This window comes from Arvicanthis niloticus, chromosome 4 (assembly GCF_011762505.2).
Source record: "Arvicanthis niloticus isolate mArvNil1 chromosome 4, mArvNil1.pat.X, whole genome shotgun sequence".
NCBI classification, from domain to species: Eukaryota; Metazoa; Chordata; class Mammalia; order Rodentia; family Muridae; genus Arvicanthis; species Arvicanthis niloticus.
Window position 1 is genome coordinate 98,886,236 of NC_047661.1, and position 24,604 is coordinate 98,910,839.

General features: G+C 45.5%; 2 protein-coding genes and 1 pseudogene across 7 annotated transcripts in view; 1 reads left to right on the forward strand and 2 right to left on the reverse strand.

The window, feature by feature from the left end:
- Tlcd4 (TLC domain containing 4) overlaps nucleotides 1–24,604 on the reverse strand; it is a 64,332-nt gene that overhangs the window by 34,883 nt on the left and 4,845 nt on the right. For 2 of the 6 annotated variants that reach the window (XM_034499585.2, XM_034499584.2), the window contains exon 1: nucleotides 21,399–21,537. The exons of 1 other annotated variant lie outside the window; for it this stretch is intronic. The gene's annotated coding sequence lies outside the window, so the exon portion shown is untranslated. 3 more of the 6 variants (XM_034499586.2, XM_076933192.1, XM_076933193.1) reach the window with 3 other exon arrangements.
- On the reverse strand, nucleotides 9,262–11,921 carry LOC143442120 (partner of Y14 and mago pseudogene; annotated as a pseudogene).
- On the forward strand, nucleotides 15,206–24,217 carry LOC143442177 (uncharacterized). The gene is made up of 5 exons (XM_076933464.1): nucleotides 15,206–15,235; nucleotides 16,405–16,510; nucleotides 21,105–21,883; nucleotides 22,069–22,268; nucleotides 24,036–24,217. Exons 1-5 carry the CDS (start codon nucleotides 15,206–15,208, stop codon nucleotides 24,046–24,048), a joined length of 1,128 nt encoding a protein of 375 aa, XP_076789579.1. The 3' UTR covers nucleotides 24,049–24,217.

Below are 24,604 nucleotides of genomic sequence, written 5' to 3' on the forward strand. Positions count from 1 at the left end.
ACAGTGAGACACAAAATTGAAGACAAAGGTTAAATTTTAAGAAGTAAGTAATTACAAAGAACCACCTGGGCTGAAAAATAGCTCAGCAGTTAAAAGCCCTTGTGACCCTGCAGGGAACTAGAATTTGGCTTCTAGCACCCAGCACCCAGAGCAGGTGACTTTCAACCTTCTGAAATCTCAGGTCAACACCCTCTTCTGGCTTCTATGGGTACTGCACTCGTGTCTACACAATGATATGCATACACACAATTAACTAATCTGCAAGGCAGTAGTGTTACATGCCTTTAACCCAGCACTTGGGAGGCAGAGGCAGGTGGATATCTGTGGCTTTGAGGCCAGCGAGTTCCAGAACAGCCAGGGCTACACAGAGAAATTCTGCCTCAAAAATAAATAAATAAATAAATAATATAAATAAATATTATCTTTTAAAAAACAAACAAAAAAACATACCACTGTAACTAAAGGCGCTTTGGAACAGTTAGTGGAAAAAACAGTGGCATCCACATACATGTATACACACACTCAAAGTATGTTGTCTATAGTGTTGGGCTAAACTTTATTTGGCTCCTAGAAAAATCTTTAGGGCCAGGCACGGTGGCACATGCCTTTAATCCCAGCAGTCAGAAAAGCAGGTATCAATGATTTGTGGCTAACCTAGTCTACAAAGTGAGCTCCAGGATAGCCAGAGCAACACAAAGAGACCCTATTTCAAAAAGAAAGAAAGAAAGAAAGAAAGAAAGAAAGAAAGAAAGAAAGAAAGAAAGAAAGGGAAAGGAAAGGAAAGAACAAGTCTTAAGTACATTCAGAGCAAAAAGAGCTGAGGCATTTGCTCATATCTAGCAACCCAGCATCTCTCTCTGACCAACCGGTCAGGTAAGAGGGAAATGAATCAAGTTTACACATTTTCAAGTTCCTAATTTGAAGAAATAAAGTCACCTACTGAAGCCAACTCACCAGAGGGAAAAAAACAAGTCATTGCCTGAGCCACAGCACTAAACCCACTTCATCCCCTGCCAATCAGGACATCATAATTTGAATCAGTCTCCCACAGGGCTCCTTCTGACCAGTAATGAATTCTCTTCTCCTTCCTGCCCCTGCCCCTTGGTGTATGCTTGGTAAAATTGATACTGCCATTCTTCTCTGTACAACTCCATTAACTTTATTGCTTATTTGCTTTTTATATTTCTTTTAGTTCATTGTGTGTACTGGACATTAAAAAATTAATTTGTAGCCTTTTAATCTAGGTTTACTATTAACCAAATAATACATGAAAGTAAACTTTGTACATCAACTAAACGTGTTATGACAGTACTGTGTGCCACAAATGCAGACCTGGAGGCCTGGGGAATACCTAACTAGGGAAAATGGAATCAGTAACCAGAAGAGTCTCCACTCAAGGAGCATGATTTGCCTGAAGGCTCTGGATGCTCACCACTGACCCTGCAGCATGGGCTGTTGGCACTTTTGTTAAAATTCAATGTATACATGGGCATTTCTTGACTGCTTCCTAAAAGTTGTCATAAAACTTATCGCACATTACCAGGTTTGTGAATTAACTAACCTAACCAATGTCCTAAAGAAAGCACTCTAACAATTTACCATTAAGAAACACATCTCGGGGCCAGGAATGGGAGTGAGTGCTTTTATTCCCGTCATCTGCACTCTAACCCCAGCACTAGGGAGTCAGAGACAGGGAGATTGCTGTGAATTCACACACACACACACACACACACACACACACACACACACACACACACACACGGCCAGACTGGTCTACAAGAAAAAAATGTCAAAAAAAAAAAAGAGGAGGAGGAGGAGAAGGAAGAAGAGGAAGAAGAGGAAGAAAAGTAAAAAAAAAAAAAAAAAAAAAAAAAAAAAGGAAGAAAGAAAGAAAGAATGAAAAAAAGAGACAGACAGACAGACAATATGGGCCCAAAAGGTGACTCAGTGAGTAAAAGATACTTGTCACCAAACCAGACGACCAGAGTTCCAGAGTTCCAACCCCAGGACCCACGTGTGGATCAAGAACACCAATTCCTGAAAATCATCCTCTAACCTCCACGTAACACATATACAATGACACACATACACATATATGCGCATCTACACATACATGCACACATCATGCATACATACACACATACATTAAATATAGATTTTTAAAAATAAAAAAAAATACATTACCTCCCACCACCCCAAGTCCTAGATTTTATGAATTAATTGTTATGGTGGATAAATATTTTATATATTTTTTAAAAAGATTTCTTATTTTATGTGTATTAGTATTTTGCCTGTGCATACGCATATATGTAAACCCAGTACATGCCTGGTGTGGGCAGAGGCCAGAAGAGGGTATCAGATTCACTGGAACTAGAGTTATGGATGCTGTGAGTCGCCACATGGGTGCTTTGATTCAAACCCAGGACCTCTGAAAGGATTCTAAGTGCTTTTAACTGCAGAGTCATCTCTCCAACCCCCAATACTTTTGCTTTCAACAGATTTATTTTCTGTTTTCTTGGGGTATATGATGAGAGTATTTCTCTGCCAAAGGGGTGGGTTCCATTTATAACTAAACAAAGAGTACCATATATTCAAGCTGTGGCTTCTATTAAAGGCTCAGCAGACAGAAGCTAATTAAATTGTTCTATCCCAGATCTGCTTCTTAATAAGCAGCTGCTTGCTTAATCAGTCATGTCAAATCAAAGTCTCATCTAGAGATTACTTAGATGTCCCCCAGAAAGCCAAGGCCTCTGGGTAGTAGCAGCGGCCCCTGTCCGCTCACTTCAGGTACCAATCAGAGGATGGAACAGTAACAACAGACAGAGAAAATGATGCCTAATATTAGTCTAGATGGAGGGCCTTTGCCAACTTGGCAATCACTGAGCATTGGAAATCACAGCGAGAGTGGAGAAGCATTAAGCCTCATTCATGTACCTCTACATGTGGCCAGAAGCTGGCAGGAGGCGAGGAAGCTGTCCTAGTGGGAGCTGTCCTAGAAAAGAGCAGCTGAAACAGACAGGGAAAGTGTACACGACTGTTGAGAAATGAATCCTACCATATAATTAGCTGTCTTGATCCACAAGAATTGTAGACACTAAAGGAACTTCCATTGTCTGCTGAGTACAATGCTGCTTGCTTGTCCTTTTCCCACAAGATGGTCTTAGGTCACGAGTGAGCTTAGAACTCTCTCTCCCCTCACTATGAGAGCCCTCCCCCTGCAGGAGGACACTTATTCTCATTTCTGGGCACAGGGTCCTGGAAATAGCAAGAAGAGCTGTTGGCCTCTTCAGAACCAACAATGCAGCCAACAGTTGTCGCCTGTGAGCCGTGTGTCAGGCTTTGTGTTTATGTCTGGAGGGCTAAATGGGAGGAGACACCTTGTGAGGCAGCAGGAAGACACGGAAAAATCCTAAAATTCAGGGTGCACCATGAAGCTCCTTTCTCAGTAGGAAAGAATACCCGGCGTCATACATGGTGAGGTGTATCTAGTGGTATTCAGTGGCTTGAATGAAAGAGGATAATACGGGAAGAAGACATTCTCTCTGTATGCAGAGGCTGGAAGACAACCCTCAGGTGGCACTCCTCAGGAGCTGTCTTCTCTGTTTTCTTTTCGAGACATAATGTCTCATTGGCCTGGACCTAGCTCAAACTACACTAGAAAGCCAATGAACCTCGGTGATCTATCTGCCTCTCTTGCCTTCTTAGAACTGACATTTTTCTTTAAACTTAGGTTCTGAAAATCAAACTTAGGTCCTGATGTTTGTCTGGTAAGCACTTTACCAGGTGAGAGCCATCTTAACAGCCCAATACCCCAACCCTTTATTGAAATACCAACTAGACACTTTGAGGCAGAAGCTCAAACAACTCAGTTCCCCTACAAATGTTTAGAACCAACTCCTCACCCAAACCACAACCCAGACCCTCATTTCCCTCTGCTCATTTATTCATTGAGGGAATATATTTGAATCACCAAAGCCGTTTTTACTCGGACATGCAAGTAAGAAACACTGCCACAGTGTGTAGTGCTAAAAACCCTCCGAGGGGCATGGAGTAGGGCTGTGTGTGTGTCTTTAAGAGCAACAGGGCAGAAGGAAGCTGAGAACAATGGCCCACTCATGCTTAGCATTCCTTTCCCATCCCTAGCAAGCTCCCTTCCCCGGTTTCCACATTTATTCCGATACATAAGCCAGCCAATCCCCAGCTGTCCCTCTCTTCTGATAGAAACACTTCTCATTTCACCTAGAATATGAAGGCTACCAGACAAACTCTCTTAGCTTGACAGTGTTTGCTGCCTCGCTGTACCGGGAACTTCCTCTCTGCACACTAGACAGCCTGGTTATGCATTCCTCACGTCTATCACAGCTCTGGGTATGTGCAGCTCTGGTACCCACCCCCGGTGTACCAGTGCACCAGGGCTGGATGGCTCCCAGTACTCCTCCCTCGATGCACTGATGCTGGATAAATCGCACAGGTCCCACGGCTCTGTGTCCTTAGAGGAGCTGAAGCAGCCCTTCCTGCAAGGCTCCATAGCTCAGTGAGTGGCGCTATCTCACGTCCCACTTCCCATCTCCCAACCTACATCAGCTCAGCCTTCCTGTGTCACTCCCACAAGTGACAAGGTGGCAGCTCTTACAAGATTAGAGGATGTCAAATAAAAGTCCAGCAAAGTTCCAAACATTTCTCATGATAGATTTATGACTAATTTGAAAACAAAAAACAAAAAAAAAAAAAAAAAAAAAAGTGACTGGCTAGCAAAACCTGGTGAGTGAATCCTGAGCTAGCTAGTTCGTGTAGAAGCTGGATGCTGATCTATAAGCAGAAGTGGACTTGAGAGACCCTACACTGGATCATACAAAGAACTGGATTTCTCTCCTGGCTGGCATGATGACTACAAATCACAAAGAAAAACTATGATAGGGTTAACTTAAGAAACACACACAGAGAGGGAGACAGACACAGACAGACAGACAGACAGACAGACAGACAGACAGACAGACACAGAGACAGTGTCTTAATAGTGTATCAGTGAGAGATAACTGTATAATACAAATCATACACGAGAAAACAAACCTCAAACTCACTTAAAATCAGGCTAGGAAAAGTATACCTTTCTGTCAAAAGTATGAGTACCCTTTTACCCAGAATTAATTACATAGTCAAGAACTTTGTCTAACTAAAGAAGTGGGTTTAGAAATAAATCACATCATAAAGCGTTAACGGGCTTTGGAAGGAGATTTCTTAGAAGGGACTCGGAAGGTTAGAGGTCTCGCCTAACCTGAGTGAAGAAGTCCTGGTTTCTAACCCAGCACCACATAAACTAGGCATAGTGATGGATGCCTGTAATCCTAGCACGTCTGTTAGCTGTGTGACCTTGATCTCAGCTACTTAACTCGCCCTAACAGAACCCTGGATTCCCCACCTTATATTAAACACAACAGCAAATCCGACACAGCTCTCTCGGGAGAATAATTCTGTTCCTTAGGGTGCTAAGAACAATACTGAGCCTATGGGTCCCACTTGGTAGCTTCTGTTTCTACCATCATCCATCAGCCTACAGAAAGGGAAATCCAGGGTGCTGGTGCCGCTACAGCCAAGAGAGATGAGGCCCTCCATCAAGCACACCTGGCCCCAACTCATCCCCGTCTTTACCAGCCAATGCTAAAATTGTTGAGGGTTTACATTCTTACACACTTACGGCTCACTTTGTTTCATGCTATGTCCCAGGTGCCATGCCTGATGTTCCCACCATTGTTCCCACCATTATAGACTGTGACTCTCTGGAATAATAAAGCTGAAATTAATTCTTTCTACTATAAGTTGCCTTGGGTATGGTGTTCTATCATAACACACATAGTAATTAATATAGCAATCATGCACCAGAAGAGACTGAAATTGGTGAGCGTGGAATGAGAAGGCCCAAATTGTCCTCTACGCATCCCTGCTCCAGAACCACACTGCCTTGGCAGACTAAACTCAGGTTTCATAGTAGAATTTCCAAACCTTTCAGCCATCCAATCCCATTACAACAGATAACCCCAGCCTCCTACACGAAAATTAAAAAAAGCATCCTGTTGCCAACCACAAAGGACACTTGCATCACCTAACGTATCTGCCCGTCTATCTGAAGCCTGCCTCTTTCACCAGAGCACTCAGGAGACTTCCCTTTGGACCTCCTTGGGAATCTTCTGATATTGATTTTTCTCCTCCTCAACTGGCTATCTTAACTTTTCTCTTTATTTTTTAATTACATTTTTTATTTTATTTGGTGTGTACATGTGCATGTGGCACACGAGTAGAGATCAGAGGACAACTTGCAGAGAGATCCTTTCTCTCCTTCTACCCTGTGGAAGTCTGGTAGGTCTGTGGGCTTGGCAGCATGTACCTTTACCCACCAAGATGTCTTACTGTCTCCTATATCAGCTTTTAAACAAGCTCAAACCCCCAGTGAAACCAAATGCCGACAGACCCTCAGCCTCTTCATGAAGTCTGTGCTGGTTAATAGTCAACCTGACAGGGTCTAGAATCACTTAGGAGAGTTTATCTCTCCTAAGGTTTCTCAGGACATAGCTGAGAAAACTTGTAGCCAGGGTTAATTAAGGTGGGTTTGCCCAAGATAGTTTTCAATGGGTGGCGTTCTTGCCCCCCCAGGTACCTCTCCTATAGTCTGTCTGCAGAGAGGCATAGTGTCTTTGATCATGCCAATCGGTAACACATTGTCTTCGCCTGCCTGGTCTGCAACTTTAAACTCCCTCTTCTCTGTACTCCAGGGCACATTTCGCCTTTTCTCTACCTCCTGATACAGTGCAGTGGAACCAGCTGCTTCATGCTTTAGCCTCCGTGCCTTTGCAGTCATAGTGGACTATACTCTCAAGCTGTGGGCCAGAATAAACTTTTTTTCTGAAGTTGCTATTGCTGGGTATTTTGGCAGAGCCACTGGTGAGCGGTGTAACTGCTACAACTGCTGGGCCTTTTCTCACAACTGCATCTCTTCTTTCTACTTCTCTCACAAATGCACTCTCTTGCTCTAGCCACTGCTTGTCAGAGTTCTAGATCCAGGTGACCGTGGCAAATGCCTTTAATGCCAGCATTGTAGAGGGAGAGGTAGGAGGATCTCTGTGAGTTTGAGGTCAGCCTTGTCTACAGAGTGAGTTCCAGGACAGCCAGGACACACAGAGAAACCTTGTCTCAAATAAGTAAATAAATAAATAAATAAATAAACAAACAAACAAAAGAACAGCAACAACAAACTCTAGAAAGGCTTGTCCATTCTTCTGTCCATAAACATCTATCATGGTTTCCCATCTCACTTTTCAACCACACCACCCTTGCTTACTTACCCTGTCATTACCTCTCGGGCCCTAGCCATTTCTAGTGGCTAGCTCAGTACTGCCTCCTGCACACAGCACTCATGTCATCTGACCTCCCAGCAGCAGACTTTCTGTCTGGTCCTTCTTTAAACTCTCCATTAAATCAGAGACTTCTCTGAGCCCCACGGCCTCCTTCCGGCTAACTTGCCTCCTAGGTGAGTCCATCCATCAGTATAGCTACCTGTAGCTTCAGTCACCATTTGGATGAGGAAAACTAAAATTTAAAACCTCCATTCCCCAGAGCCTGAGGTACACAGAGTTAGCTGCTCCTTGCCCTTATTACTTAGGGGTCAGGTCTTGAGGCCATCTCAAACCAGCTCAGGCTTGACCTCTAAAGGTCCTATCAGTGTCACCTGCTCCCACGGCCCTCATCCACACTACCATATCCTGTCTACCTAAAGTCCTATAGATTTTGCTCCTTAAATAGCTTTCAAAAGATCTATTTTTTCCCTTGCTGCCTCATCACTTCTCTGGCCAACCCCACAACCACTCCTTACTGTGAAGGATTGAAGGGCTCAGGGGACTCTTTTGTGAAATCATCTCCAATCATGGCACCTCTAAGGCTAAGCCTCTTCAATTCTGCCTGCTACAGACCCTGGCAACAGAGACGTAGCAGTTGTATTAATAACAAACATAGCATGCCCTCACAAATCTACATACTAAGCACAGGAGCCCAGGACAGGAAGGAAGCTAAATCTAGTCCCTAATGAAGCTCTGTGTGGGTCACCCAGGCAGGATCTGTACACAGCTCTAGGTGGCCCCACCTTACCATCGCAGGTCAGAGAACTGTTGACAATTCCTATCTCTACCGAAAACCTCTTAAATCAACAATTTTACCTAATCTGACATAATCCTGTCTCTCTGTTGCTATCTTAAATGCCTTCTAGGATTTTTTTTCTCTGATCTCTGCTCAGGGTAGTTTCTATAGTTGTTTCTCTTGTATTTATTTACTCATTTCCTGGGAGGGAGTGAAAGGGGCTCTATGGTTTAGGAACAAACAAACCATCAACTCAAGGTAAAGCCTGAATTCCTTGCAATCCTCCTGCCTCTGCCACCCAAGTGCTAGAATTTCGGGGATGAGCCACCACACCTAACACAGGTCTTTCTGTAGTTTATTATAATAGGAAAAGTTTTCTGATAAAAAGTTTCTCAAAAAGCTAGTCCCTGCCAAAGATGTCTGACATGGCTCCTTAGTTTCTCCCCCAAGAATCCCTGCCCCCTCTCACCAGGTTTCCTTTCCATTTCTGGAGTTATTGAGATTTTTTTAAAACCATTTTTATTATTTTCCTTGACTGCATTAAAACACTCTACATGCTTTAGTTTGGGGTGTTCTGTCATTGTTGGGGTCTTTCCTGTTTGTTTTCAGTCCTCAGGATGGAACCTCGGAGCCCTCACGGGCAGGGCAAGCACTCCGCCACTGTAGGCCATCTCCAGCGCTCTCTGTACTTTCTATTTTGAGACTGGCTCTAAACTGCCCAGGTGGCCTTGAACTTTCCATCTGCCTTGCATTCCCATTCATGTTCTAGCTTTTATCTTACAAACAAATGAAATCTAGTATTCATGCATTACACATCACCTTTTATCTTCTGGCATATTTGGTTGTGTTCTTCCTGCTTTTTTCTTCTCTGCAGCTGGCATTTATTATTCCCCAGACTTTAAGAAATATGGTCCTCACCCGCAAGGCCTTCCTTACCAGCTCTCCCTCTGCCCTACTGCTCCAGCCCACTGAAGTCTACCTACCCCCAGGAAATCCAGTTGGGTTTCCAGGGCCCAGAGGCTCAGAGTACACATGTGATTTACTGGATAAAAGTTGCTTTCTCTCATCTCACCCTACTTAAAACTTTTTTCTTTTTATAAAGAAGCTTTTGTTCTTTAAACATTTGAGTTCCAATTACAGCAGCCAAATTTTTTTTGTCATCCATTTGAATTTATTCTTACTTTCAAAAGGGGGGGGGGGGTGGAGATGGGTCAGGATAGCCAGGAAAGTAACTCAAACACTGAACAGGAACCAAGACTCCAAAACGTGGGTACTCCTTATACCCTCAGCCTCAGATCTCTAACAGACTCCCCCATCCCCATCCTCACCGCCCCCCCCCCCATTTTCTTTTCAACAAGACACCAGATCAGCAGCAGAGGTACCTCGGGTCGGCATTCAGATTGTGAACACTGGGATGGAAGGGGAAAGTCCAAAAACAGGAGCTGAGAAGAAGGTGAAGGGATGAAGGGGAGCCTAGACTCTGGGAATCGGACCACAGGAGGTGGAAGTGAGCCAGTATGGGGGTGCCCCTCCTGACTGCTGTGATCCACACTCCCTGGACCCCAGAGCACCCGATGTTTTGTTCTGCAGTCCACTTCCCTACTCCTGAAGCCTCACAGGCTCAACTCCAAGTCCTCCGGCTCCTTCTCCAGAACCCTCCGCCGAGCCAGCTTCTCCAGCTGTTCTCTGCTGGGCTGGCTGACCTCCCCGGCCTGGATGCGCTGCTGCAGCTCCTCCACCTGTCACAGCTTCTTCCTTAGGTTCTTGATCTTCTTGGCTTCCTCTGTGGTGGCAGCAGATGGATGGATCAGAGGCAGCTAGAGGCGTGGCCTGGGGGCCGTGGAGAGCACTTCGGCGTCTGGGCTGTGTCTCCAAGAGACACCTTATCAAGAGTCCTGCTCACTGCCTCTGTGTCCTTCTCCTGCTGCTGCCTCCTTGTCTCCTTCCGCTTCAGGTTGAGTTTGGCTGTCTTGGAAAGGCCTGCTTCACCACTCACCTTCAGGTCTGGACCGGTGTGGTAGCCTCTGGGCTCAGCCCTCGGGGGAAGTTCTGGTTTACTCTTGAAAAACTATATATACTAGTTTTCATAGACTAGGACCTCTTCTTAGGATATGAATCCTTCTTTGACCCTTCGATGCTTGTGCCACATCCCGTCGGGTCTGTGTTGAGGCAATGTACTTGTCCCCATGGTCTCAGGGGTGCTGGCGGTTTCCATGGCTGAGTTGGGGGCAGCCCTGGGGATTCAGCAGCGAGGTAACTTCTTGGCCTGCTGCTCCTTAATGGATCCTCCCGGGTCCCAGCTGCTGAATTCTGGATAAACCAGAACATCTTGGGTGGGTGTTGGGTGTGGGGGGCGGAGGGCACAGTAATTGGGAAGTCACACAACTAACTGCAGTTTCTGGCACAAATCAAAAGTACATGTTTAAAAACTGGTACCATTTGAAAGCTAGTCCTTAATAAAATTAATTTCCACCGCAATCCTAGGCCTGAGCAGCAGGAGTCTGCTGTAAAGGCTCTGCTGCTGAGGGACCAGGTGGCAAAGCATCCACTGGGAAGGCTGGAGGCCAACGTTTCTTCCTGATATGCTTATTTTCAAATCAGTGTCCTTCCCTTCGCAGAGAGAGATCCCAGCAGGAGCTGTTTGGCTTAGAACATCTTCTGGCCCTCTGCCAACACCATGAAATCAAGGAAAAACTGGACAACACACAATTTTTCCCTAAATAATTTCTTCTCTATTTTAAGGGAGGAGAGGGGAGAGACAAAACTGGAGACCTGCCAAGCTTCCCGGGAAGTCAGAACCTAAAGAGCAGGGAGATTCTTCGCACCTTCCAAGCAGGAGTTCACTGGCCACAGGCAAGTCCTTTGCCTGCTGAGAAGTGGCTGAGGCAAGGCTCTGCCTCCTACCTTCTGCTTTCCTCTTCCTTCCTGCTCCCTGAGAGTATTAACTGGGGTTAGAGAAGCTGAAGGGCCAACTCAATGGGTTTGGAAGACTTAGTCCATTTAGCAAGAGAGAACTAGATTAGTTAAAAATAATACATCCTGTGAAGACCAGGCATGGGGTGCCCACCTTTAAGCCCAGTAGTCTTTAATTACAGAGAGGCAGAGGCAGGTGGAGCTCTGTGAGTTTCAGGACAGCCAGAGCTACGTAATAGAGAAGCCCTATCTGAAGAAGAAAAAGAGGAGGAAGAAGAGGAAGAGGAGGAAGTAGTTATCCTCTGTAACCTACAAATTCTATACAGTAGGCATGCATAAGAATGCCTATATTGCCATGTTTGTATGGTTTAAGTGATATAATGCCCTAATGGCTGCCATCATAGTACACAATACTATAAAGTATAGTATAGTATAGTTTATTGCCACATATAGTAGCAAACTTTAATGGCCACCAATCACTTTGCAATGTGACAAACTACCACTCCCAATCAGATGGAGTCTGTCTCTACCTTCATCACCTGGGCTGGCCTTGCCACCTGCTGATATACAGAATACAGAAGGGAGGGCATGAGAGTTATAGAACAAAGGCAGCTGTCACAACAACTGGCAATGCCTGCTCCTCGGGCTCCTGAATTGTTATGCTGGCTATGAGCCCATGAGGAGGAAACTGAGGCTGGAAATTGCAGTTGGCAGCCAACACTGAAAATCAATGACGAGCCACACTAGCAGGCCATCTGGGATCTTCCAAGCCCGGTGACCCTAAAGCTATTGCACCCACTTCCTGAGTCTGTTCCTGTATTAGTCAGGGTTCTCTAGAGTCACAGAACTTACGGAATGTTTCTATATATTAATTTGTTGTGATGACTTACAGTCTTAGTCCAACTACCCCGACGATGGGCAGCTGTGGATGAGAAGTCCAAGAATCTAGTAGCTACTCAGTCCCACAAGGCTGGTTGTTTCAGCTGGTCTTCTCTAGAAGTAGATTCCAACAGATGTGCTGGCAAGCAAGTGCAAGCAGGTGAAGAGAGTGAACCTTCCTTCTTCCAGTGTCCTTATGCAGGCCTCCAGCAGACTGTGTGGCCCAGATTAAAGGTGTGCACCACCACGCCTGGGTCGGGGACTTGTTTTGTCCCAGGCTGACCTTGAACTCAGAGATCTCCTTGCCTCAGTTTCCTGGGCCTAAGTTTTTCATGGCCACTATGCCTCAAGATCTCCATGCCAAGACTTGTGTCTTCCAGCCTCAAGACCTGGATCACAGGTGAGCCCTCCAATTCTGGATTGTAGTTCATTCCAGATCTAGTCAAGTTGACAACCAGGAAGAGCCATTACAATTCCCCTCTAAAGACCTAACTAGCCAACCCTCTATATCCCAAGAAATAACATTGTTTTAAGATGTTCAATCAAGAATAGTGATCCCTGTGTGGTGGCACATGCCTGTAAACCATGCAAGACTGGAAGGTGAAGGCAGGAGGATCTGGAATGCAAGGTCATCCTTGGCTACACAAGGAGTCCAAGGCCAACAGAGGTGATCAGAGAGCCCCTCTCAAAACAAAATGAAATACAGCTTGACTGGGTATAGTGTCTCCCGCCTTTAATCCTGGCACTGGGGAATGCAAAAGCCAGCCTAGTCTATATAGTTTGTTCCAAGCCACTCAAGGATACACAGTGAGACCTTGTCTTTGATTTAAAAAAAAAAAAAAAAAAAAAAAGAGGTGGTGCACACCTTTAATCCCAGCACTTGGGAGGCAGAGGCAGGCGGATTTCTGAGTTCGAGGCCAGCCTGGTCTACAGAGTGAGTTCTAGGACAGCCGGGGCCATACAGAGAAACCCTGTCTCGAAAAACCAAAAAAGAAAAAAGAAAAGAAGGAAGGGAGGAAGGAAGGAAGGAAGGAAGAAAAGGCATATAAACACACACACACACACACACACACACACACTGTGTTCCTTTCTTAATCAAGAAATATCACACCTAACGTCTCTGTCAGCCCTGAACCATACATCTGATATTCTCTATCTGACTCCATTAAATCATTCTTTTTCTCCTAGGCCTAAAAGCCCTAAAGCTCATCTATCTTTATGATCTGATTTGAGTCTGGTAGTTTAAATAATTAGATTCTCAAAGCACAGAAATTAATAGCACAAAGAGACAGCCTACAGGATGGAAGAGCATCTTTGCTGGCCAGGGGATTCTAACAGTACATTAATAACTCAAAATCAAACACCAAGAAATCCAACCTATAAGTGTGCAAGTGAACCAGACAATTCTCAAAGAAGTACAAATGGCCAGTAAATGTATGGGGGACATATTTAGTCATCAAGGAAATACAGTTCAAACTATGAGACTCCATCTCAGCCTAGTCCTAACAGCTATCATCAAGAAAACAAACAAGAGAAGGTAGTAGGGATGTGGGCCACATGGGAACTCACAGCTGGGGATGCAAATTACTGAGGCCACTAAGAGAGTCAGTATGAAGGTTCCTCCAATGCCTAAAAATAGAACTGCCACGTGATCCAGCCACACTACTGAGTATATACCCAAAGGAATCTAAGTTTGAATACCACAGAGATGACCTGCAAGTCCATGTTTACTGTAGCACTATTCCTAGTACCCAAGGAGAATCAATTGAGGTGCCCATAAATGAAGAAACATGATAGACACACACAGTGGAACTCTACTCAGCCGTAAAAAAGAACAAAATTATACCATCTGCAGGAAACTCTTGTGCAGTGTAAGTCACATTCTGAAAGACAGATCTTGCATGTTTTCTCATGTGTGGCATCAAGGTTTTTTTGTTGTTGTTCTGCTTTGTATTTTTTTAATGTGTATGACACGAAAGCAGAAGAGGAGAGGATGAGACTACTTGGGGGAAAAGAACTAATTTCCAAAGGAAAACAAACAAGGGTAATGTGGGGAAATAACTCGTATTCCATATTTTAACCAAGCATGGATCTACAATTTATACACATATAAACCCTGGTGGGTTTTACCTCCACATCTGCATATCAGCGTACTCGGATCACACCCCCTCCCAGAACCCTCCCTTTCCCTCTGACTCCCCCCAACCCCCAACCCTAGGCCTAGAAACAGGATGATCTGAGAAGAAATAATGTTTCTAAAACAAAAAATGAGGCAACCAAGGACTTTACACATTCTTGGGTAGCCTGTTCTGCTACCTAAGGGCCATTAAAACTACTCAAAAAGTACGCGGAGCCAAGCAGTTTCTCTTCTACCTCTTCCTCTGAAATGCCTTTGCCTCATACCAGATCTAACTAGTAACTACACTATTAGCCAATAAACTGGATACTTACCAACCTGACTCAGCATCCAGCGTGGAACCTGTCAGGTAGTCAAACACAACAGTGTGGATTTTATTCCTGTTTTGTTTCTTTTTGTTTGAGACAGACTCTTCATAGAGCTGGCTGTCCTGAAACTCCCTATGTAGACCAAGCTGACCTTGAACATATATTGATCCATGAGATTAAAGGTGTGTGCTATCACACCCAAGAGGTGTGTGTGTGTGTGTGTGTGTGTGTGTGTGTGTGTTTAACCACTTCATAGCCTAGTGAGTTAATATGCAAGTCAGAGCAGATGTCTCATCAACATCACAGTTTAACCACAAATCTTACACTTGAATTCATTAAACACACTGAATCATGCAAAAGGGTGGCCCACAGGCTCAGTCATGAAGGGCTGTCCTGAAGGCTTGGCTTGACGATGAAGGTCTCTAATTCCAGGTACCTGAGAGGCAGAAAAGGAGGATCACAGGAGATGGCTGCCTGGGGTAAAGAGATCTGTTCTAGGGACCAGTTACTGAGACAAGTATTTGGTGACTACAGAGGCTCAGATCCAGGAGACTTCTGAGTACTCAAGGTCCCCAGCTTTATGAACTAGAGTCAGGCCAACATATTCAGGCTGTATACGATGCTCTGCCTCGTAAAGAGGCTATCCAGGAAGGGGATCAGGTTGCTATTTATCTTGATCATGTGCCCCTTTAGGTCCTGTTAAAGCTATTTCTGGGTTAAGCCCATGAACTTGCACCTCACCCTACTGACCTTTTCCTGAGCGCCCCTGGCTAGCACCGAAGAACTTGATCCGAGATGGCATCAGAAAGTCAAGCCGCTAGGTTTTATACTGTATGAAGTACAGATGGTTGCTATGTTCACCAAGCCTCTGCAGGTATGGTGTTGCCAGTTAAAAACTCAGAAGGAGAAATCTGCCTTGTGTTTTTATGTGTGTGTGTGTGTGTGTGTGTGTGTGTGTGTGTGTGTGTGTGCTGTGTGCGGAAGCCAGGAGCCACATCTAGTGTCTTTCTCTCTCACTCTCCCTCTTGTTTTCGAAAACAGCACCGCCCACTGAAACTGGCTAGACTAACTGGCCAGAACCACACCCCCTCCCCACCTCCGGAGACCCTCAGAACCAGCAACAGTCGGGGCTCTCTGCTTGGGTCTCCCAAGCCAGGATCCTGAACTGAGTTACAGATTCTTCTCTTCGGATACTGAAGTGTTACAAAGCAGAGCTTGTAGCAAGAAGAGAACAGTTTACAGTGCCCCAAGCAGCCTTACTCACACTTCCATTGCTTTTATGTTTTGTTTAACCCTACATTTAGCTTATGTTGCTATAGTGTATACATCTTTTCAAGTTGTCCCAAATCCCTTCTCCTCTGCCCAGCTCCAAGGCTGTGACTGAACCCAGGGCTTTGATATATGCTAGGCAAGCTTACTATCACTCAGCTACATCCCAATTCATTCATGCATGTATATGTATGTATTATGTATGTATATATTTACATATGCATGTATGTATGCATATTTGTATGTATCTATGTATGTAGTATCTATCTATCTATCTATCTATCTATCTATCTATCTATCTATATGGCAGGACCCCACATAGCCCATACTGGCCTCAAGCTCCTTATGAAGCAAGGACTGCCCTTGAATCCTGATTATCCTGCCTCATCTTTCCAAGGGCTATGATTATAGGTATGTGTCACCACCCCTGTTTTCCTTTTACCCGCTTTTATTTTGAGATGGAGGTCTTACTAAGTTGCCAAGGCTGGCCTCAAACTTGCAATGCTCTTGCCTCAGACTCCCAAGCACCTAGATTATATAGTAATGTACCACACCTGCTTGGGAAAACATTTATTATCTTGGGCCACATGAAGGCATTATCAAGCTCTCCAAATCCTCAGTGTCTTGAGGGTTGGCTTCTGAGATGGGAATCTAGGAGTTGCCAGAACGCTGCCTCTGCTCAGGAGATGAGCCCTCCCTCTCTGCCTCCCACTCTGTCTTTATCTTGCCCCACAGCACTGTTTTTCTACAAACCATCTTTTTGGTAATGCACAGGCTTTCAAAAACATGAAAAGTGGGCCTGGAGAGATGGCCCGGTTGGTAAAGAGCCTGCTGTACATTCGTGAGGCTCTGGGTGCATCTGGATCTCTGTCCTCCCTTGGTGAGGTGGCTCCCACCTACAGAGATAGAAGGATCCCAGGGGCTTTCTAGCCAGCTAGTTCAGCCAAACACTAAGCTCCAGTTTCAGTGGGTGATGCTGTCTTTAAAACCAGGGTGGAAAGAGCCAGGTAGGTGTGATAGACCCACGCCTTTAATCCTAGCCTTTGGAAGCAGACAGATCTCTGTGAGTTCCAGGCCAGCCTGGTCTACAATAGTGAGTTCTAGGACAGCCAAAGCTACATAGTGAGACCCTGTCTTGAAAACAAGCAAACAAGGTGGAGAGTGACTGGGCATGCATGCATGCACACACGCATGTACACACCCACTCATGCACACATTAACAGCCATCCAGGGGTGGCACATGCCTTTAATCCCAGCACTTGAAAAGCAGAGGCAGACAGATCTCTGAACTTGAATCCAGCCTGCTCTACAGAGTGAGTTCCAGGATAGACAAGGCTACACAGAGAAACCCAGAATGGGGGAAGGGGGAAAAAGACAGAAAAAAAGAAAAGAAGCAAATTAATTATAAAACGTGATAAAATTCTTAAATGTCCCAATATTAGTATTAGAGCACACATGTTAATCAAGCAAGACTAGTTTTTAAAACTGTATTCCTAAAATGCAACACTGTTAGGTGGCTTTTAAATTTTAATGAAAAAAAAAAAAACTAAAAATTCATCAAATTCCTTCTTGCTGCCATTCCATCAAATAAACACACACGAAGACAGAAGACATTATCAGTGCTCTCACGATATGCTTTTCTTTTTCTTTGTAGGACTGGGGGTTTAGCACAGAGCCTCACAGAGCTGTCTCCCTACTATGCGCATCCTCAGCCCTCCCTCAGAAGACATCTTTCAATGGATTTTAAGTATGCTTGGAGAGAATTAAACAAAATGAGCCTGACGAAGATACTTTCTCCTTCTGCCCCCAAACTGAAAGTTAAATTAAAGCCAGTACAGAAAACTCATCAGCATACAGTCGTCTCTGGAGTTTGGGATCCAAAACTGGGCTCACAGGGGTAACTAGGCAGAAACCCAAAGTCGGAGGCTATGAGATAATATTAATGAACGCATTGGACAAATGCCAGACAGATTTAAAAGGGGGGAGGGGTGACATTAAACACCTGAAAAATATCACCTGCAGTCAGAAAGGTACATCAGGAATCCAGATGGTTCAAAAGGAGGATCCAACTAGGCCAGTTGTCAATGACAAAAATCTAGCAGTAACTAAGCAACAGGCTCGGATACCTATGTACTTTCTTCAGTAGGCTTTGTTTTACCTGGTGGTGGGAGTCAGATGTTAATTGTTATGAAAAGGGAAATCAAAAGCCCAAAGAACAGTCTCTGCCCTTGGCCAACTCCAGGGCACACAGCGGAATTAGCTGCCTGACACTGGTTGAGGCAGAAGCTTGAATTTGATCATGGACCATAAAATAGACCTCTGAGGAAGTCCTGATATCCTAGCAGTGTTATAAAAGAGAATGAGAATACTGTTCCAATTCTTGGTGAGGCGAGCAGCCAACTTCTTACTGAGTACAACCAGCAATGAGGCCTAGGAACAACGCACCCCCTGAGCTTTGCTCAGAACTTCTCCAAGGCAGGAAGTGTGAGCCTCCTACTCATCCTTCCCACATCTGAGCCCCTGCGTTCCCCAGGGCGGCCCACAGAAGTGGACATGACCTAAATCCATCAGCTATTTTGTTCTGGCCCATTTGTTTCCTCACAAACTCTACAAAGAAAGAGCTACTGCTCCAAAGAAATCTGCTTTGAAATCCAAACGCAACTTCCTCTCCACACTTCGTCCTCCTCACCCTTCAAAAGCAGTTGCTTGGCGGTGTTGCAGGGAACAAACAAGTGGGAAGTCCCTGTCTGCATCTGCCCTTTTGGCTCTGTGACTCTCATAACCTCACAGACCAGACAGGTCCCACACTCCCTTCTGTCCACAGACAGATCCAGATAGCCCTCAGTCAACTCCTCCAGTATCTCTAGGCCACCCCACCCTACCCTACTTGGTTTTCTGCTGATTATACAAATGGTGAACTGGAGGTTAGGAGTTCTAAAAACGCCAACTAGAAACAGAACAAGAATAAAAATTAGTTTAGATACTCATATACTTATTTGTGCTCTGGGTCTCCTGGCCCAGTAATGTTTGGAACACTGCTTCTGTCAGGTCTAGGACACTGGTCTCATTATTCAACAGCTCCTTTCTCCCAGGTGGCTTAAGCTCTGAGATGTGCAGATGTGCAGCTATCTTCAGGGACTACTTTCAAGAAGACTGGCCTGTTTTACAAGCTTCTTGTGCATCCACAGAATTACCTCTTCCTAAATACACCCATGTTATCTGAGCAAGGAAACCTCTTTTCTACTGCTGCTTTATCTTGGTTTCTGGAATCCAAAGCCTTGGAAGGAACAACAGGCCTCAGAGCAGCAAGGCTCCATCTCTCAGTGAGCCGCCTTTCGTGCTTAAGAGAAAACACTGCCAAAGTGTTTTGGGCTTCTTTACGAAATTACCTCACTGTACTGATGGGATGTGAGTACAGCTGTCCTTACCACCCAATTCAAGTCCACTGGCCATCCCAAGTACAGATGGGATATCCATCTCCCATATTGTTTTCTTTCTCCCCCTCACAGGGCAAGTGGAAATACGGAGAGTACCAGGAAGCCATCTGTACTTGGTGGGATCCCTCCCTTGCTCAAGGACAATGGCACAGGCTATCCAACATAACTCCTATAACTCTACCTTCTGGGCAGTCCCCCTTGTATACATGGCTACTACTCTAATTAGTTCACTATCTTCCTTAAAAGGAAAACTGTAGGAAAAAACTTTTCTGTATCTCAGTGTAGACTATTCAGCTGACCCTTAATAGTAAATATCAACTGAATCTTTAATCTGTAACACAGAATATGAACTTGGAAGCAGAGTGGAAGGAGATTTGAAGTCTGAAGGGTTTATGAACTAAACTGCGTGGCATCCTCTAATAAATAAGGCTTTGAGAGGACACAGGCGTGCCAGGCCTTCTTTAGAGCTCCAAGGGAGGGGAGGGAACAGGTCTGATGACTGGACTATAGCTGCCCTTGATGGTGAGGGACAATAAATTCTCAAAGAGTGACAGGGCAACCTCAGACTCTTCCACTTCCTCTTTGCACCCCAGCCCTTTCCTGCCTCCCTTCAGAAATCCAGGCTCCTTTGCTCCATTGGTTACATTAGTCTGGGAAGGTGGTCATCCCTTCTTGTAGGGCGCTTCTGCCTTCCCACTCCTTTGCAGGGACTGTCCTTACCCAGCTTAGCACAGTAGGACTTCTCAGAGCTCTGTGATCACCTCTTGGTAGTCCAATGGAATCTCTCCAATGGGGATGTCAGCAAATGATGCAGGGCCAGGCCAACTCTAGCATCTCTACTCTGTGAGTCTATTCAGAAAACTCTAAGCAAAGTCCATCTTCCCTGGTGACAGACAAGCCTCTGACAACTGTAATCCCTAGTCACTTCCAAGTGAATAGAGAGGACTTTAGTGGCAAGAGCCATAATTCTTTCTTTTCCCCCAAGTGATGAAGGCTTCAACACAATGCTAATAATAATGACTAAGCAACTGGGGCAAAGGCATCCTGCCCAGACAGATAAAACTCAGGAAAGATGGCACCGCAGAGAAGCACTGGACAGAGGCAGTGTGCTGAGAGAGGAGTTGCAGGGATCCAGAGAAAAGAAAGTCACACGGCACAGGAGGGGAGCCTCCACAAGTAGCCTCAAGTTTTCTGACACTGCCGGTACACCTTTCTTATTTCCTTTCATTCATACGAGTTAAGGAAAATACAAAGAAAGAGAAAGATCTTTAACCTGATGGAACATGGGAGTGGGATTACTGAATATACTGACTTAGAAACTACTTATAAATGTTTTACCCAGCACTACATGCTCATAAAGAAGCATTTCACCTTTAAACATTCCCATCCTAGATCTGTTTTTATTTTTCAATTATCTGACTGCAAAGGATTTTGCTAAATACAATGACAGACGTGTCTACTAGAAACATTAATTCCCACCATCCACACAAACTCTTCCACACTGCCTCCAAACTGATAATCTGAATTAATTTAAATATCAAAGATTACTTTTTAATATTTTGCAATTTTACATACACATGCTACTGGCTCGCAAATGCTTACGAATAAAAACAAAACAAAACCACAGGCCAGCAAGTGACTGTTAAATGAACTTAACTCAAAGCCACTCTCACAGAGGCTACGCTACCATCTTGGGAAGGTGGGAAAATATGATACTAGCCTGAGAGAGCCTATTTCCTGACAGGGTAAACGAAGGCACTTAGTTTAAACATCTTGCCAAGGGGTTACAGGGGCTGGAAAGAGAAACCAATTCTCCCTCCACTAGACTTAAGCACTCTAGTGGGTGGCTAAAAATGGGACCCACTTGGGAGCCGCGGGGGGTAAATAAAGGCTACTTGTTTTAGAACCAGGATAGGGAGGAGGAGGGTGCCACTTGATGCTCCCGACCGTGAGCTGGTCTCTCGCAAGAAAGCGTCCCCCGCAGGCCCAGAGATTGCACCCACCCGCTTTGGGCTCGACCCCTTTGGATACCGCTAGCCCAGCAGGAAAGCCCGGGGACCGGACCGAGCTACCTGGGAGAACCGAGTGGACCTCGGGCCGGCGCGGGGCCCGCGGGCCCGGGACATCATCTGCTCCAAGCCGAGCGGCGCGGGGCCGCGGGCAGGAAGGATGCTGCGCCGCCGCACACCTGCGGGAGCCTCCCGCGCGCTCCCACCCGCCTCGGGCGCCCGAGCTCGGCCGCGCTAGGCCGGTGCGACGCGGCGCCGTGCCCGCCCGAGGCTGCGCTGGGCGAGGCCGCCCTCCTCCCGGATCCCGTCCAAACGGCGTCACCTGTGCCGGGTCCCGGGACGACTCCCGCGGGCGGCGGCTGCGCGGGGCCGGGAGAACGCAACGGGGCTCACAGGCGCCTGGTCATCCAGCCCGGCCCGAGGGCTGCGCCGGCCGGAGCCACGCGCGAGATGCTCGCGGGAAGCCGGGGGAGCCTGGAGGAGCTGTCGCCGAGGCTCGCGCTGCCGCCGCGCCCGCCCGGACTGCGGGCTCGGGTTACCGCAGAGCGGCTCCTTAAAGGGGCCGCGGCCGCTCGGACTGGGCTGGCGCTCGCCGCGGCTCCGACCCCAGGCCAGAGTGGGCGTGGCCCGGAGGCCGCGCGTGGGGCCCACCTCCCGGCGCTGGAACTCGGATCTCGGCGGGGCCTCGGAGGCGCGAGCTTCGGCGGTGGGCTGCGATGGAACCCTGAGAGCTCACACTTCGGCTCGGGTGCAGTGTGCGGTTCGCGGGCTTTCCTAGCAAGTCACAGACCTCACGAGTGGGCAGAAGTATGTGAGTGAGTCCGTCCCCGCGGGGGTCAGCGCCCCGGCTCGCCACGTAGCCAAAACCCCTTTTCAATGGTGAATTCTGCCTTATATGCCCTAACGTTGTGCAAAAGATGGGCATGGAAAAGGGGATGAAAGGGCAACTGATGCTTTTTTTTTTTTTTCTGCCACGTCTGACACGGCCAAAGTCGAGCTCCGCCCCGTTCTGGTTTGAGGCTGCAGGTGCGTGCCAAGCCGGCCAGGAGGCACGTGTGTGGAACAGGCGTGATGTCTTAGAGCAGCCTCTTCCCAAACCCCTGGAGAACACCCTGGAAGGACCGCAAGCAGTCCGTAGCTCCTGCTTAGCATGGCCAAGGCCCTGGATTCGATTTCCACGTAACAAAAACGGGTACACTAGCAATCCATCTATATCTGGGACCCCTCTGCGGTCAGGATGTTTAAATAGGACTAGACTGTTTGGGTTTTGTTGTGTGTTTGTTTTTTAATACTGGCTGAGTATCCCAAATTGCCAAGTCCATAAACTCTGCTTTCTGACCTGCTGTATTAACCAAATAGAATTACCTGAAATAAAACTAAATAATGCAGAGATACACACAAGCTATATAATTTGCAAAAAGCAGTCACAAGTCCTACTTTTGGAAATATAAATTCTACATAAATCGGATCACTTGGAAAGTACCCCATTAATGACATAGGGCAGTTGTAAGAAATACCTATCAATAAAGCTTACATATTTGACCACATCTGCTGCCGATTTAGGCCAGAAAATGCACATATAACCTAACGCCACATCTGTATTTATATTTAACATGGGAAGCAATAGAACTGAAATCCTATTTATTAGAACCTGGAGTTCTTTGTAGCGCAGCTGTCTTCAGCTAACTTAGCTAGCTGAGCTCACTGAAGCTCACTCCTTCATCTATAAAAAATGGAACAATTCAATTATTTCTGAAAGCCCCCGGTCTAGGCAGAGCGACAGATAAAAAAAGAAACAAAAAAACCTTGATCAGCTACATGGTCAGAAAAACAGCCAGGAAGACCATGCAGAGAGTTCCCCATGAGCCTCCGCATTCCAGGGCAGCAGTGCTATGGCCACACCTGTTTCGTCACAGATATTTCCCAACTTGCATAGCCCCTGATTGTTTTTGCTTTGCTCCATAGCTGCTTCATGTACTCATGTACTTGTCTCATAACTGTGTGGGCATGTGATGGTTATAGGCAGATATCTACAAGGTCAGTTCAGATAGGACAAATTTCACAGTGCTATCTCAGGATTGTCATCTAGCTCACCACTGTTGGTCAGTTGCTCTGTTCTCTCCTGATAAATGCACCATCATTACCCTTAACATCTATAATTCTCAGCCGGGCAGTGGTGGCGCAAGCCTTTAATCCCAGCACTCAGGAGGCAGAGGCAGGTGGATTTCTGAGTTTAAGTCCAGCCTGGTCTACAGAGTGAGTTCCAGGACAGCTAGGACTACATAGAGAAACCCTGTCTCAAAAAAACCTAAAAAAGTCTCTAAGTCCAACAGTAATTAACCAGAATTAACCAGACAAGCCATGTAGACCTATGGAAATACACTGTGGAAATATGAATGTCCCAATATTCCTTCATAGGCCTTGATAAATGCATTACCAAACTGCAAGAGAGTATTGAGATTGCATAGTTGACTATATCAAGGACAAAGACTGAGATCTGAAAAGAGTTCAGAAAATACTAGTTGAATTTCAAAACTTACTTTTCTCCCCTCTTCCCCCTCATTTTGAAACAGTCTCAGCTAGCCCAGGCTAACTCATGTAAGATCTAACTCATGTAAGATCCACCATAATACATGCCCAGATTGAATGTTAAATTTTAGTCTAATAAAGTGATTTTAGGAGAGAATATACCTGCTGTATATACTCTATATTTTCTGAATTTCTTTAGAGGGGTCATTTCAATTACTCACTTTTAAATCTTAAGTTCTTAACAAACTTCCTCAAACTTCTGTTTACTGTATGAAGTCCTGCATTTTTAGTGTTTTGTTTCAAAGCTAAATTGCACTTTTTATGCTTTTTGATTATAGAAACAGCTCAAGAGAAGTAAAAATATTTATTCATCTACTCTTAAAGGCTGCAGAGATGTTAAGAGTTAAGAGTACTGACTGCTTTTCCATAGGTCCTACGCTTAATTCCCAGCAACCACATGGTGGCTCACAACCATCTGTAATGGGATCCAATGCCCTCTTCTGGTGTGTCTGAAGACAGCTGCAGTGTGCTCATATAAATAAATAAATAAATAAATAAATAAATAAATCTCTTAAATACTATATGTAATAAAATAAAAATTCTCTTAAATGATGCAAATATCCCTGATGAATTAGTTTCAAAGAAAAATCCTCACACTTCTAAATAAAGCTGATTGTAAAATGGAGACTGAAAACTACTTTGTTTTTTAAAATAACAATGGAGCTCAGGAAAACTTGCTCAGTTCTCTTCTTGCTGTTAGAGGTATGGAGCCTAAATGATACCACACATTCTGATCAGAAAGTCTGGGCTAGAGCTGGAAACTTGTCAGACAAAGCCCATGCCTGGCATGTACAAGGCCCTGGGTTCATCTACAGCACAGGAGGGGAGGTGGGAGGGGGCAGATTTGGGGGCGTTGGTTCAATTAGTAACAAAAATGAATAACTGCTAGGGGTTTTAGTATTTACTTAAAATTACTTTCAACTGTGTTTTAGAAATTAT